The sequence below is a fragment of the Nyctereutes procyonoides genome, unplaced genomic scaffold (genome assembly GCF_905146905.1).
Source record: "Nyctereutes procyonoides isolate TBG_1078 unplaced genomic scaffold, NYPRO_anot_genome, whole genome shotgun sequence".
Classification (NCBI taxonomy): Eukaryota; Metazoa; Chordata; class Mammalia; order Carnivora; family Canidae; genus Nyctereutes; species Nyctereutes procyonoides.
Genome location: NW_026575042.1, coordinates 44,490,956 through 44,507,006, shown reverse-complemented (window position 1 = coordinate 44,507,006; position 16,051 = coordinate 44,490,956). Strand labels below are relative to the sequence as shown.

The 16,051-nt window shown below is 39.8% G+C and overlaps 2 protein-coding genes across 5 annotated transcripts in view; both read left to right on the top strand.

Annotated features, from left to right (window-relative positions):
• Nucleotides 1-11,883, top strand: part of LOC129507229 (ceruloplasmin-like) — a 29,548-nt gene extending 17,665 nt beyond the window's left edge. Inside the window, exons 14-19 of the mRNA XM_055321552.1 lie at nt 387-515; nt 2,563-2,669; nt 3,603-3,804; nt 6,089-6,228; nt 10,594-10,756; nt 11,721-11,883. Of these exons, the coding sequence (XP_055177527.1) occupies nt 387-515; nt 2,563-2,669; nt 3,603-3,804; nt 6,089-6,228; nt 10,594-10,752 (737 nt within the window). The 3' untranslated portion in view covers nt 10,753-10,756; nt 11,721-11,883. The remainder of the gene's footprint in view (nt 1-386; nt 516-2,562; nt 2,670-3,602; nt 3,805-6,088; nt 6,229-10,593; nt 10,757-11,720) is intronic.
• Nucleotides 11,884-15,278: 3,395 nt separating this feature from the next.
• Nucleotides 15,279-16,051, top strand: part of CP (ceruloplasmin) — a 66,334-nt gene continuing 65,561 nt past the window's right edge. For 2 of the 4 annotated variants that reach the window (XM_055320943.1, XM_055320947.1), the window contains exons 1-2: nt 15,279-15,410; nt 15,519-15,735. The gene's annotated coding sequence lies outside the window, so the exon portion shown is untranslated. Of the gene's footprint in view, nt 15,411-15,466; nt 15,736-16,051 lie in introns of those variants that run through there. The other 2 variants (XM_055320946.1, XM_055320944.1) reach the window with 2 other exon arrangements.

Sequence of the window (16,051 nt, the reverse complement as noted above, 5' to 3'; positions counted from 1 at the left end):
CTTGAGAGAAAAAAAATCACTTTGGGTCAATAAAAAGGCCTTCCAGTTCCTCCTAACTCTCCACTAGGGTGAAAGGGGAAAAGGATAAGTGATAAGTGATAAGATTGGTCATGAAAGAAAAGAAAAGATTTCATCTCTAAATTGTGTGTTTTCCTAGGCATTAACTGATGCTCATCAAAGTTAAGTTTTCTAGAGACTTAAGTTTTCAAGGCAAAAACCATGTTTCATAAATCATCAATAATCCACTTGTTTAAAAGTATGTTTTATTTGGCTGCATGTTAAGGAAAAAGGATAAAAATAAGTTGCGTAAATACTTAAGAGGACAGATGACTCATAATTTAAAATAAATAACAATTTCCACACGTTTTCCTTTTTATATTCCCCAGGTCCTTTAATATTTCTCACTCCTGGTCAAAAAATCAGAATTATCTTTAAAAATAAAGCCTCAAGACCATATTCAATTCATGCTCATGGAGTGAAAACAAGCTATTCCACTGTTGTTCCAACACAGCCAGGTAACTGCTTTGGGACAGAGAAAAGCTTCAAAGTTTTGAAGCAGGACTGTGTGCTAATATTCTTTCTTAAGTATGGGTGTGGTTCTAGATGACAGAGACCAGTGGACTAGTAGGAAGGGTCTAAAGAAGGAGTTTGGGAGCAAGGTCCTTTTGCAAGTCTTGAGTTTGCTTCCAGGATGGGTTCCATGTACAAAACTCCCCAGTGTCTACAATTCTTTTCTAGAACCACCTTCCTTCCCATCTCTCCACTGTCCAGCTGCTAGGTATTCTTAGGCTATGCCCCATCTCTCCAATTCAAGTGCTAAAGTAGGAGTTGAGTATAGGAGGCAGCGTGTGAAGAAGGGAGCGGGGGAAAGAGAGCCACTAAGAGAAAATAATGGACTTCATGTACTAACATTCCTATGGCGTCACCACTATACAGTATGGCATTCCACAGACCTCAGACAAAAACAAATACTTTTTAATATAAATGCCCAGGGAGGGATCCCTGGGTGGCGCAGCGGTTTGGCGCCTGCCTTTGGCCCAGGGCGCGATCCTGGAGACCCGGGATCGAATCCCACATCAGGCTCCCGGTGCGTGGAGCCTGCTTCTCCCTCTGCCTGTGTCTCTGCCTCTCTCTCTCTCTCTCTCTCTCTCTCTCTCTGTGACTATCATAAATAAATAAAAAATTTTTAAAAAATGCCCAGGGAGTAGACTCTGAAGCGAAAATTTGTGGGCCAATAGTAGTCTTGAGATCAAAGCCTATGGAGAGAAAGACAAGGAAACAGAATTGGGCAGGGGGAGAGCTTAAGCAGAGATGTAGCCTAATAGAAATCACAGCCACCCCTAGAAGTTCCAAAGAGAGGGTAGCACTCAGCTGTCCTGAGTTGGGGTGAGGAAGCTGGGCCTCTCTGTCCATGAATCTGTCATTGGATGTAAGCTTGGGTGAGGTGGCTCTCTTCCACCAAGGCTGTCTTGGAAGGAAGTGGACAGCCTGTGGAGCAAAGATTCCTTCATTCTTAAATGGGGAACCTGAGAGGGGCATCCAGAATGTCTACCATAGTTGCCTACCGAAACAACTAGTTCTGGGAGTTAAGGGTATCAAGGAAAGACCCAAATTCAGAAAGAAAAGGTGTGTGGGGCAGAGGGATGGAAGAGAGATTTTGATGGCAAGTGAAATATTCCCTTTTGATTTTAAAAGAGAGACAGTCCCACAGTAGTACCAACATGAATCTCCTATCAAGGGAGTTTGCAAGTCAGCACTCTGTTCTCATTAGTCAGAGAAGGATCGCATTGCTTACATTCCAGAAACACTTCTGAGTACCCGCTGTGCCCAGGCACTGTGTGGTGCCCTGGAAGGAGAGGGTTGGTACTAGGTAGATTGATTGTTAAAGATTTGGAAGCAGGGAAGTTGGGGATAGGATCAGTTAGTGGAAGCACTTAGGAAAATGAATTTAAGCCTCTGGAAGTGGGGGGAGATGCAAGATTATATAGCAAGGGGCAGGAGTGGAAGGAGGTATCCAAAAGACCTTTTCCGAAATAGGCATAGAATTTAGATTCAGTGGGGCTAATGCAAATGCTTTGGGAGCAGGGAAGAGGCACATGTGATCTATACATTGGAAGGTTCAGCTGATATTCAAAACAAATCTGTCACGTTTCAAAGCCTGAGATACCTTCACTACAATAAATATTTGTTGAACAAATGAGTTAGATATGTAGTGACTGACATTTTTCAATGGCAAAATCATTCTAAGGTTTCCATTCAATAACCCTGGGAACATAATAGCCAGCAGTGATGGTTACATCAACTTCACCCTGTGACCCAAGTAATGCTTTATTTGTACTATCTTATCTAATCCCTAAATTCTCATTTTATGTGCGGCAGGAAGCAGAAACTCAGAAACTATAAACACATGGGCAAAGCTAGGAGCAGGAGAGCCAGAAGTGAAAACTAGGACTGTGCTGCTCAATATCCGTATGGCTTTGGGGTTTGCTCATTATCTGCTTCTCCATAAAAACAAGTGCTTTCAAAGATTCTGTTTATATACACTGCATTTGTCTATTTTAGGAGAGCTCCAAACATACATTTGGCAGATTCCTGAGAGAGCTGGTCCTGCCTCAAACGACTTTGAGTGCATACCTTGGTTTTACTATTCGACCGTGGATGTGATTAAGGTACACTTTAAATCAAGTCATAGTTTTTCTCCTATCTCCTCTTAGAAATTATAATAGAAGAAAGAAGGAATTTATGTGTGTTAAAAAAAAACTTAGTTCTATGTAATCTTTCCTTTATGTAATCTAAATACTGCTCAGCTTTTAATTCTACAGAGATTTGCATTTTTCCAAGAGCAAAGTCATTGCATTATGATTATATCGATTCATGACATTTTCCAAAGTGTCACTGTGAATAGGAAAATGTAATAATCCTCTCTTTTGTCTTGTTGGATTTGGATTACAGAAAACAAAGCATGGAGTTAAAAGTCTCTAATTAATGAGAAATAAACACATGTGTATGTATATTTTTTTAAAGCGTCAACTCTGGAGTTCAGTTTATTTTCATTTAGCAACAACAACAAAAGTTTCATCTCCAAACTTTTAGTTACTTTGGCACACTCTCTGCCCAGAACAAGAATCTACACAGACATTCAACTCAAAACCAGAATGAGTACAAACAAACCAAGGCTCCCAGCTGAAAGCGGCTCTGGGGGCAGAGGCATCACAGGGCAAAGGATTTAAGACCTTTAGACTTTGCTGCCAACCAACTCCAATGCCAAGAAATTCTAATTAAAAACAAAACCCTCGGCTTTGTTTTTGTTTTCTTTTTAATTAAAATTTCAAAAATAGAGCTAAATCCACCGAGGAATGTGACTAAAATCTCTCTTAGGAGTTAGCTGTTCTCTTCAGACTTCAAATCGAATGAGTGAGATGACAGTTTCCTTAGTCAAGGATTTAACATGTCAAACATTTTCTTCCTCACTCTCAGAATCCTAATAACTAAAAACTCAGGATCTGAAACTTCTAGAACTCAATGTTGATTCTCCTCATTTCACTGGTTGGGGGAAATTTTTAGTTGGGGGCACAGCGGATAATCTTGCTTTGCCTCTCCAGGATCTGAACAGTGGACTGGTAGGCCCTTTGATCGTATGTCGCAAAAACACCAAAGCCAGCATAGTTCACCGTGTGCTCCACTTTATGATTTTTAATGAGAACAAATCCTGGTACTTTGAAGAAAATGTCAATACCTATTCTTCAGCTCCGAACAACATAGACAGGAATGATGAACAGTTTGACCTCAGCAACCAAATGCACGGTAATGTTACTAGCTGACTCGGCAACCATAGCCAGTAGGTTGTTTCACACAAAAGGAACGAATGAAGGGTCACACTTGTCAAACTCAGTAGCTGAGAGAAGGCAATTGCATAGGGCCATTGTGTAGATCACATGGACCAAGTGTTGGCAAACTTCTTCCATACGGGCCCAGATAGTAAAGAGTTTAGACTTGTAAACCACACAGTCTCTACCATAGGCTCTATTTCACTCTGCACAAAGGCACCCACAGACAAGATGTAAAGAAATGCAAGTGGCTACCAGCCAGTAAGACTTCTTTTATGGACACTGAAATGTGTATTTCATGTAATTTTCATGTGTTGGGAAATACTCTGTTTTGTGTGTTTCTTTGTTTTCAACCACTTAGAAATTTAAAAACCACCCTTTACTTTTGGGCCATAGAAAAATAGGAGGCAAGAGGGCTGGATCTGGCCTAAGGGCTGTAGACTTAGCAGCGAGGCAAATTCCAATGCTTCTGGAACCATGCGGGTGATGTAAAACTAAGAATATCAGCTATCATTTCTAGACAACTTTCCTACACACTTTTCTAAGTATTTTACCTAGGTGAACTTAGAGAGAGGTGGAGCTTGTGGCAAACTGGAGAGCACATGACCCCATCCAATCTTCCCACCAGGCAGCACTTCAAAAAACCCCATGCTCATCAACCAAAGTTCTTTGATAGGTGGTTTGTGACTAAGCACGTCCTGTTTATGTCCTCCCTCCCATCTAGAATTATAGTAATGAGACAAGTATTCAAAGAGAAAGCACATAAACAATTTCACTTAGCCACAGTCACATTCAGTTGGACTTTGAAGGTCCCAGGCCTTTCACCTGAGGAAGCTAGATAGACTAGATAAGGGATCCTTACGTAAGGCAAATGCAAATGTGACCTTTTTCAACTTCTTCATTTTTTTCCCCCAAGACACATATAGTAAATTTGAAATTAATTCAAGGATTGCATCCTTGTTACACATCACCTTTTAATAAGCCTTGTAGAGGTCACAGAGCACCATACTGGTGCTAGGGAGGTAAAAAGGCCATAAGACGAGGCATCTTCCCTCAAAGTGGTCACAGCACAGGGCCAGCACCCTTCTGCTTTGCTATAGTACAAGGCCGACTTGGGGTGGGAGTGGGGATGCTGTCACAGAAACATAAACACAGTGCTGCGCTTTAAATTCTTATTTGGAAGAAAGTTTTCATGAAGGGGAGGGAACTTTTTATGTATTCATTTTATTTATTTATTCACAAGAGACACACAGAGAGAGGGAGGGAGAGAAGACCTAGTAAATCATAATCTGCATGTGAACAAGATTCTCAGGCCACAAGCATATTAAAGTCTGGGAAGCAAGGTCTAAGGACAAGTCTCCTAGTTTGTTTGTTTGTTTGTTTACATCCTTCCATTGGCTTAAAGTGTTAGAACCCAACCTTCAGGGATGCCTGGATGGCTCAGTGGCTGTGTCTGCATTTGGCTCGGGGTGTGATCTCAGGGTCCTGGGATCAAGTCCCACATTAGAATCCCTGCGTGGAGCATGCTTCTCCCTCTGCCTGTGTCTCTGCCTCTCTCTCTGTGTCTCAAATAAATAAATAAATAAATAAACAAATAAAATGAACCCAACCTCCGATATATGGTTATAAATTATATATTTGTACCACTACATTAATGCATTTTTTAGTGCTTCGAAAGGTGAACACAAAATAAAAAAGTAAAAAGGAGAATATATATATAATTATATGTATTTTATATATATAATTAAATTAATATTTTCTTCCTATTACCTTTGGGAAGCCATACTTACAGAGGATTGGAGAGAGAGAGAGAGGGAAAGACAAAAGGCCTGGACCTCAGCTAAATGGCCATTCTAGCCATACCAGTGACAAATCACGAAGGTCTGACTTAGAGTAGTTAGAGAGGAACACATTCAATATCTAAGCTTCTTGTGATCACTTTAAATATGCTTTAAATATGCAGACACATTTAAATATCCATCCATTTAAGTCTCTGTAGTTGTGAAATATTCTACCCCAACCCAATTATGTTAAACCAAAGTCAATGCCTCATTTCCTCAGGCAAGATAAACTCTTCTAGAATTAGACTCATCCGTGAATGGTTGGCTTGGTCACGTTTAACAGCTTCCTTACGCTGACTTGAAAATCCTCATGGACTCTGAAAACATCTGTGATACTTTCTATGAGGTGTTGCTTGTTTGTTTTAAAACCTATATTATTTTAAATCTTTGTTGAATATAACAAATTGTGTCCCTCCATAGCAATTAACGGAAGAATGTTTGGAAATAACCAAGGTCTGACGTTCCACGTTGGGGATGAAGTGAATTGGTACCTGATTGGCATGGGGGGTGAATTTGACCTGCACACTGTTCACTTTCATGGCCACAGCTTTGAATACACGGTAAGAGCCTTGGGCAGCTTCATTTCATTATTGTCGTGTCTTATAAAGCAGTTACTGGGGCAGCATGGCAGGATAATAACTAGAAAGTTCTGGGTCAAGCCAGCCAGAACTGAAGTTCAATACCTACAATCTATAATATATCAGGTGCATGTACATAATTACAGCTCTTTGTGTCCCATGGACACTTAGTAAATGCTTTTGAATGCATGAAGTGCATTTCTCACTCTAAGTATTACTTAATAGGTAAATAAGACTTGTATGATCATCTTTAGTTTTATTCTTTCTACCCCAACTTTTTTTTCAAACCTTTAGTAACATAAAAGAAAAACACTTTGAACACTCCTGTACATTTTGCCACATTTTCTTTCTTTCGCTGTCTTCTGAACCTAAATTAAATTACATCATGCTTCTTCACCCCTGTATAGTAAAGCCATGTGCATCATAAAACTAAGGCGAATCTCTGTCCCACATAACACTATCACACCTCCAATGCTAACATTAATTCAAAAATATAATCTATCATATAATCCATTCAAATAGCCTCAGTTGTCCCCAAAATGCCCTTTATAACCATGTGGATTTTTTTTTTTAAACCATGTGGGTTTTAAAAAAAAATCCAGGATCTAATCATTTATACTTAGCATTTGGTTGTCATTGTCATATCTCTTTTTTTTTTTTCTTGATCCTTCATGGCATTTCATTTTTGAAGAGTCCAGGCCAGTTGCTTTGTAGAATGTCCCATAATCTTCCTTGATCTGATAGTTCCCTCATGATTGGATCCACGTCAAGCATTCTTGGTATGAACACTACATAGGTGATATTATGTACTTCCCATGCATCACACCAGAAGGTACATATGCTGTGAACAGGTGCTGATGTTGTTGGGGCATTTGGATAACTTTATTGAGGTGATGCCTACCATTTCTCCTCATTTTAAAAGTATCTTCTTGTAATTAAAAAACAATCTCTGAAGTGATTTTTTTTCACATATTTTATTCTCCAACTCTGTTTCACCTTGTAGTTATAAAAAGGATTCATGGATGATTGTTGCTAGAATCAATTTTTTTACAGTAGAAGTTACAAATGATAGCTTCCCAATTTTATCATTCCTTCAGTATTTTTTATAAAATAAAAATGAGGCATTAGATGACAATTGGCTTTATTGGTAACTTTTCTATAATTATCTTCATCTTTTTCTATTTTAAATATTCTTAGTCTCTTCATATCTCTGAATTGCTTTTCCATCACTCCACCATCATACTCTTTACCATTGTTTTTTTACTGATCACATTTGCCTGGCCATTTCTCTAATTTATTACATGTATTTTAAGTTTTATTCTTCCCCTTTTCAGTATCTGGGCTGTCACTTATTTACTTGAGGAGTATTTTCTAATCTCTTCATCCTAATCCCTTATATAAACATTTAATGTATAATTGATGACCAATTATATTTCATGCATTTGACACCTCAGATGTTCAGTCCAGCCACTTGGCATAATACAGTCCATCTTTTGGAACAGATGAAAGTTTCACATAGAGCTTTCCTGGATTCTAGACTTATTATGTTCAGAGCTTCTGTAATGCTTAGGGCCTATCTTAGATAAATTAAATGAGTGTGCATGACTTGATCTGTACAATGCTTTATCGGTAGGCTGCTTTCTTTTCTATCCTTTAATAAACAAATTCTTTCCTCTTAAACTTATTTGTTTTGGCTTAAAAACTATTTTTAATATTCTAGGGAATTTTATATGACAAAGTAGACAGAATAATATAATGAACTCCTTTTCCCACCACCCAGGGCCAACAATCATGACCTTCCTCCTGTACTTCAATCTACATTCCCCATACTTTTGAAGGAAAAGCCTTGATATTAGAGTTGTCATTGATAAGTGTTTACAGTAGACTTTAAAAATTAGAACAAAAGAGAGAGACCTAAACTTTAGTTATAGCATTTCACAGTATATTTGATGTTCAGTTCTGATCAGTTCCAATCAGAAAATGCCTCTGACATTCCTAGAACCATGCCAAGCATTGTGTGGTGATGAGAGGGAATCAAAGAGTTAGCTTTCAGGAGCTAGTTCTACATATGGGATTATATTATAAGGCATCAAATTAAGTGGAATTAAGGTAACATTTCTATAATGTTAATTAAAGCCAACCTTTATTAAGTACTTCTTAAGTGCCACATCCTATGCTTCGCTCTTACATGGATTTCTCATTGAAACTTCCCCGAGCTAGGCACTATTTTATCACTGTTTTATAAGGGAATGAAGTGAAGGATTAACAAGACAAAGAACTTTCCTGTAAACAATAATGGGTAGTAGTAGGATTTGGATCCCTGGTTCTCACTCTAGAGTCCCTCACTCCTTTTTTTTTTTTTTAAGATTTTATTTATTTATTCATGAAAGACACACAGAGAGAGGCAGAGACATAGACAGAGGGAAAAACAGGTTCCCTGCAGGGAGCCTGATGTGGGACTCAATTCCAGAACCCCAGGAGCATGACCTGAGCCAAAGGCAGACGCTCAAATGCTGAGCCACCCAGGCGTCCCTAGAGTCCTCACTCTTAACCTCTTCACAAAACTGCTCTTTTCAGAACAATCCTATTACATTTAAGAAACAAAATGAACAAACAAAGAAAAAAGGCAAACAGACTTAATACAGAAAACAGCTGGTGATTGCCAGAGGAGAGGTGGGTAGGAGGATGAGTGAAAAAAAGGAGATTAAGAGCATTGAGAAAGGTATAGAATTGTTGAATTGCTATATTGTGCACCTGAAATTAATATAACACTGTATGTTAACTATACTTGTATTTAAGATAAAAAGAATAATCTTATTAATACCACAGAGCCTAGTACCAGCATGTCAGCTCTAGCCACTTACCCCAAACTTATCTCAGATGATGATGAGTAGTCTTTTCCCTTGAGGTGGAATTTAATTACTCCAGCGTTAATGCAGCCTCTGGGCTCTGCTCTCTGGAACTCCCGGGTACAGTAAAGCTTCCCTGTAGGGTTACTCACTTGGTCTTGGAATAGCCAGTCCCCTGTTCCATAAGGTCATGGTATCCCTTGATGCCATGCTCCAGGTACATAGTGCACATCTACTGGTGCCTTCCTTGAACATGGTCAATTCTTAGTTAAAATGATTTTGTATTGTTCTCTACATTTTCTGACATCTTAGAAATGTATCCAGGCCACCCATTTTGTTGTCACTGTAGATGTAAGATGAATATTCCTAAATAACAGTGACTGAGGCCCCAATCTGCAGCCAGTGGAAAACCTTACTCTCTTCTCTCCAGTAACTCCAGGGTATCTTGAGAGCCTGTTTCTCCCACTGTCACTTTCTGCTTCGGCTCATCTCCCTTACCTCTTGCCTCCCCTGGCTGGTGTTTTCTTATTTTTGTGCATCTCAGGAACGGAACACAGGCTCATTTCCTCTGACTCTCCTTAACAACCACAAAAACAAGGCCATAGACTCAGTGAAAGTTTGGAGGTAAATGAAGGCTCTTTTTCCCTTGATATTACATGGTGAAAGTGTTCACCATTTGACATTAGACACCTCTGTCTTCAGGCATCTCTTCCCCATGCCTCACCGAGAAACACTGGCTCTCCACCTTTTCTACTGACACTCAGGACTTCTTTTCTCACACTCTTCCTCTCCATTCTTGTTTGACATCTGTCCTCTCCTTGAATCATCCCAGATGCCATCTTGAGCTACACTCTTCAAAACACCCCCACCCTCCAAATACATCCCATTGCATTATTCAGAGCAATTCATCTCTCTCCTATGCTCTTCCAAATCCATCCTAATCCAGCCATGCCGGGCTCTGGGGCTTCATCTTTCAAAATCAAAAGCAGCCTGCAGAGGAGGTAGTCTCCTGAACATCTGGTTCTTTTTTAAGAGAATAAATAGCCCTTGAGGCCCCCAGTCTTCAGGCCTGACCCCAGAAGGCAGATGAGCTCCTGTCTTTCCTGTAACCGTGAGTTTTTTTGATTAGTTACATCTCAAGAATGATCGTTTTCACACAACCAACATCCTTAGTAAGAAATACTTCAGTTAAAACTTTTGGGATTTGTAAAACCAGATGTCTGAAATCTAGAGCATTCTTCTGCAGGAGGTGCAGACAAGGTATCTACACTGATTATGACACAAGATCCCTTTAGAGTTGAGATGTTTCTCTATGGCCTCTCCCTAAAATGTTCTCAGGTTTGCTTCTCCTCTAAACCTTCGATTGAACTCAGAGAGAATGCAAGGGCACCTAATGCTTTCTCATTGTTGTCTTACAAAGTATTTTAGAATTGATAGGATATATAAATGACTAATGCCTTTTATAAATTATTTAATGGTGTTTTGTCTCCTTATTGAGGATATGGGACTGTATCGCTCTGACGTTTATGACCTTCCTCCTGGAGTATATCAGACTGTAAAAATGTATCCAAGAGATGTTGGAACCTGGTTATTTCATTGCCATGTTAGTGTTCACATTGAGGGTGGAATGGAAAGCACTTACACTGTAATTGAATGAAAAGGTAAGCCAAACAAATCTGAAGTGATAGTATTGAAATAAATTCGACGTTTATATAAGGATATCTGATCCACTGAATATTTACATGATCTGACACATTACTCATTTATTCAAATAATACTGTTTTGAGAGGTACCTGGGTGGCTCAGTTGGTTAAGCATCTGACTGTTGATTTCAGCTCAGGTCATGATCTCACGGTTATGAGATCAAGCCCCATGCTGGGCTATGTGCTCAGCTAGGAGTCTGGTTGAGATTCTCTCTCTTCGTCTCTCTTTGCCCCTCCCCCACCATGCTCTCTCACATTTTCTCTCTCTCTCAAATAATAAATCTTAAAAAAAAATTACTGTTTTGAGATGACCAAGAAACTGGTTTTATCTTCTTTCTCAAACTTAGATAACTGTTTCTGATGTGATAAAAGATACTCTAGAGTTAAATGCATTATTTCCAGATTCATATAATATATGCATAAGGATTTGAGCAATTTATAGAAGATGAACCACAAATGCCTATTGAGCCTATAAAGATATTTAGCATTGTTAATAAGAAATTACTTAAAAATTGCATTTAAACTACAGTCAGATACATTTTTTTGAGTAAGGAAGCTATTGATTTGGCAAAGATTTATTTTTTTCAAAGATAATGTAACAGTGTGGTAAGATGGGTGCATTGCATATGCAGTGGTAGGAAGTATAAAGTGTTTCCACAGCTCTTGAAAGAAACTAAATAATGATTACATGTTTTTTCATATTCAAGTGACACTTTTTTCCTTCTCATTCGTATCTCCCTTTTCTTCAACACATTTTATAACAACCTTAGGATGAAAATACTATCTTTGTTTCTGAGATTTTCAATAGCTCCTTCATTACTTAGGCTATCCATGAAGTCATTACCCTTTGGTCTCTTGGAACAATGATTGTAATATTTTGATTCAGTTACTCCTTAGAACATCATGAAACTTTCTTTTCCAGAGCACAAATATCTTTCTGATGTGAATGTTGACAAGTCCATGAGCAGAGGGAAAGTTGCTGAAGAAGAAAACCAAGGATGAAGGAATTTAGGAGGGCCTGGCTAAAGACTTTCATGGCAATCTCCCAGGAAAACTAGTTTGAAATAAAGTTTTGTTTTTGTTTTTGTTTTTGTCAATTTTGTGTGCAAGCTGCTTCCTCTTTATGTAAACTGTGCCACTGGAGTAGAGTCTGTAGTGGTATAACAAAGTTTACAACATCACAAAGGGGGTGGCAAAAGGAAAATGAGGGTAGGTACAATCTGAATCTAGCTCAGTTAGAAAAAAAAACACACAATCTAAACTGCAACATCAGCAAACAAAAAAAATGAAATTCTCATAGCATGGATGAGAATCTGAATCAGTCTTTAAAATGCAAATCCATATATTACTGTTAGACTATAATACAGATTAGAATGTTTAAGTGTCAGTTTTCCAGAACCAAAAATAAGGACTCATGCTCTGACTCTGTATCTAGCAATGTTAACATTTGGGATGTGTTCTACAAGTAACTGAAAACCCAGCTAAGGGGATTATCAATGGTGTTTGTCTCAAATTTTAAGTAAATCAGGAGGTTGCTAGGATTGGTTCAGCAACTTCATGGTGCAAGGGCCGGTGTCTTTAATGCCCTTGGCCTTTCCCTCATGATTGTGGCCTCATGGTTGCAAGATTGTTGCTGCAACTCCAAATATTGCATCCACATTGAAGGCAGAGAAGAAGGAAGAAAGAGTAGCATCAACCATACATTCTCCTTTTATCAAGAAAGCAAAAAATCTTCTGAGGAAACCCAGCCAACTTCTGCGTCTCACTGGTCAAACCCCTATCATCTGGCTATTCCTAACTGCAAGGAAGGCTGGGAAAGAGCTATGTAGCCTTTGTAGCAGAAATAACAACACAGAGATACTGGGAAGCCCAACTGAAACATCTGAATCCATGCTCCAATGCTCTCAGGATTGCAGTGCATCTCTGGGTCAGGCAGGCCAAACTTGAACTCCATCTGTGCCACTTACTAGTTACGGGGTCTTCGACAAGGTATAAAATCTCTCTTACCCATAGTTTCCTCATGTAAAATGAAGACAATAATAAAAATAATAATATCTATTTGTGATATTCTATAAGCAAAATAATGGCTCCCTAAAGATGTCCTTATCCTAATCTTTGGAACCTATGACTCGTTATTGTCTATGGCAAAGAAGAATGAAGGTTGCAGATGGAATTAAGGCTGCCAATCAACTAACTTTAAGATAGGGAGATTATTCAGGGTTATCATGGTGGGCCCTTAACAGTAGAGGAGGGAGGCAGAGGAGAAGGTCAAAAAGATGCCATGTCAGGACTCAACCTGCCATTGTTGGCTTTGAAAATAGAAGGGCGCCACATGAGCCAAGGAATGTGGGCAGCCCCTAAAAACTGGAGCAGGCTAGGAAATGGGTTATCCCCTAGAGCCTCCAAAAAGGAATGCAGCCTCACTGACACCTTGATTTCAGCCCGGTGCTATAGGTGTCAGGTTTCTGACATATAGAACTATAAGGTATTAAATTTATGTTGTTTTAAGCAACTGAGTTAGTGGTGATTTGTTAAAACAGCAATAAAAAAGAACACTACTACATCTACCCAATTGGTTGTTGTGAGGATTAAATGAAATAAAATTTACAAAGCTCTTGGAATTGTGCTGGTACACAGTAATCATTTAATAAATGTTAGTGACTCTTCCTAGAGTTAACATTTCTTCATTCTTTCAGTTTTTATTAAGCCGTGTGGCAAGAACTGTGCTAAGTGCCTGGGATTTAAGACAAAATAAGGCGTAGTCATTGGCCCCAAGAAAGCCCAGTCTAGGGGATCCCTGGGTGGCTCAGCGGTTTAGCACCACCTCTGGCCCAGGGCGTGATCCTGGAGACCCGGGATCAAGTCCCATAGCAGGCTCCCTGCATAGATCTGCTTCTTCCTCTGCCTGTGTCTCAGCCTCTCTCTCTCTCTTTCTCTCTCTGTGTCTCTCATGAATAAATAAATAAAATCTTTAAGAAAAAAAAAGAAAGAAAGAAAGCCCAGTCTAATTGAGGAGGGAATAGTCACATAAACAGATCATTCTGATATGAAATATGTCTTAATCATGTTTTTAATTTTCACTATTTAATGATGCCTTGACATATTTGAGGACCTTGCTAGCTGAGAAAAGACTGCCCCTCCCAGAGCTAGTTAATTCCTAGAGATAGTGAACAGCTTGCAGGTGAGTGAGCCAGACTTTAATATGTGAACCCACTCATCCCCGAATCCATACCCCCAACCATCTCCTTTATGTAAATCACACACCAAACCATATTTCCTCTGCCCTACCTCAATCTGAGCCAAGTTCCAAACAGCTAGAGACAGTTCCTATGTCCCAAAGCCCTCTGAGATCATTTAAACTGATCAGTCATAAGCTATTTACTCTGCCCTACCTTGCCTTTCCTACACAAACCTCAATAAAGGCTGCGGCCTATCCTTTCCCCAGTATCTGCTTCTGCCTCCTGAACAACCAGCCCTGCATGACATGTGTGCCTCTTGTTTCTAGGGGAATTATAATTTTTCTTTCCATGGCATTGGCCTCTTTGTGTCATCACGGAGTCATCTTTTATAAATTAAGACTCAGGCACAAATCAAAGTGTCAAGAGCTATACCGAATGTATTACCCCAGCATGGAATAGAGGCAAGAGGGAATGAGGCTAAGCACAGCAAGAGAGAAAAATGTTTCAAGAAAGCCACACATTGAGGGGTGCCTGGGTGGCTCAGTTGATTAAGCATCTGCCTTCAGCTTAGGTCGAGATCTCAGGGTCCTGGGATGGAGTTCCCTACAATGGGCTCCCTGCTCAGTGGGGAGTCTGCTTCTCCTCTCCCTCTCCCCCTCCCCCTCCCCTGCTCCTGCTTCTCTCCCTCTCTCAAATAAATGAATAAAATCATTTTTTTAAAAAGAAAGTCACACATTGAAGTTGTATGCAATCAAACCTTGTGAATAGGTTATTCTTTAATCTTTTATAAAAAATAACTCTACTATTTCAGTTCTCTTTCATTGCTAACAAATCATATACTTTGATTTCTACATTGCTCACAGCATAACAAGGATGGAGGAAATGGAATCCTTAAGCTGTTAGAAAACAAATCTTTCCCGTTGTGATGGGGGCATCAACACCATCGAGGCTTTTGCTAGATTGGAATCTAGACTTTTCTCTTTTCCTGCCTGTGACATATTTTGCAGAGGGTGATGAACAGAACCTTGACCCGTTAATGGGCAGCCAAAGGGGATATGGAGCAACCAAAGACCAATCTGTGTGATCAGTCCCTAAACAGTCATGAACTGAGTAGTAGAAGAGCAGAGGATCAGTCGAGCTTGTGTTATACTAGTTCAAGTCAGGGGACTCATTATCAGAGTTCTGTACATAACCACACTCACTGATAAAATTCCAGAGTTACACAATTTCCTTTGAAAAAGATAACATCGTGGTGGTCTGACTGGTCATGTACAGAATGACCTGCTGTTTTATACTCAGCGCTTCCTGCTGTCACAAAGTGAAAGACTGTCCTTGGCTGCGAGTTTCTTAGTAACTCTGGTAAACTAGGTTAAAAGCCAGTTTTCATGAATCAACCAAAAAGAAACTTGAGGGTATAAACAGGAATTGTGGAGGTAAGGAGAGATTGAATCTTGCCGGACAGATATAAAGCTAAAGCTTCCTTGACTTTAGCCATTATCAGCCTCAGGATCTTTTTCTTTTTTAAATCTTTTTTTTTTAAGGTTTTCTTTATTTATTTGAGAGAGAGAGCGCGTGTGTGGGCACCAGCACCAGTTGGGGGAGAGGGGCAGAGGGAGAAGTAGATGCTCACTGAGCTGGGAGCCCAACTGAGGACTTGATCCCAGGACCCTGAGACCATCACCTGAGCTGAAGGTAGACCCTTAACCGACTGAGCCACCCAGGAGCCCCCAGCCCCAGGATTTTAATCGCTAAACACAGGTAAGACTCACTCAATCCAGAAATCTTTAAGACGACAAAGAAAGAAATTGTGGAAAATGATGAAAACGTGTGCTATGTCACTCTGCTCAGGTTATAAACAGTTACCTTGGGTGTGCAGTAATTACTTATAACAAACTACAAAGGTGTCCCCCAGGGTTCTGAGGTAACAACCTTCTGACAGCTGCAGGTAAGTGGATGAGCTATTTGGTCCCATCGGGGTTCCTCTCTTATTTCTTGCAATGCTCTGAGGCTGCTGAGCCTCTCCTGGTGGGCTCCCTGCCCTTCCCGTCTCACCCCAGCTTATGCGGAGGCTGGG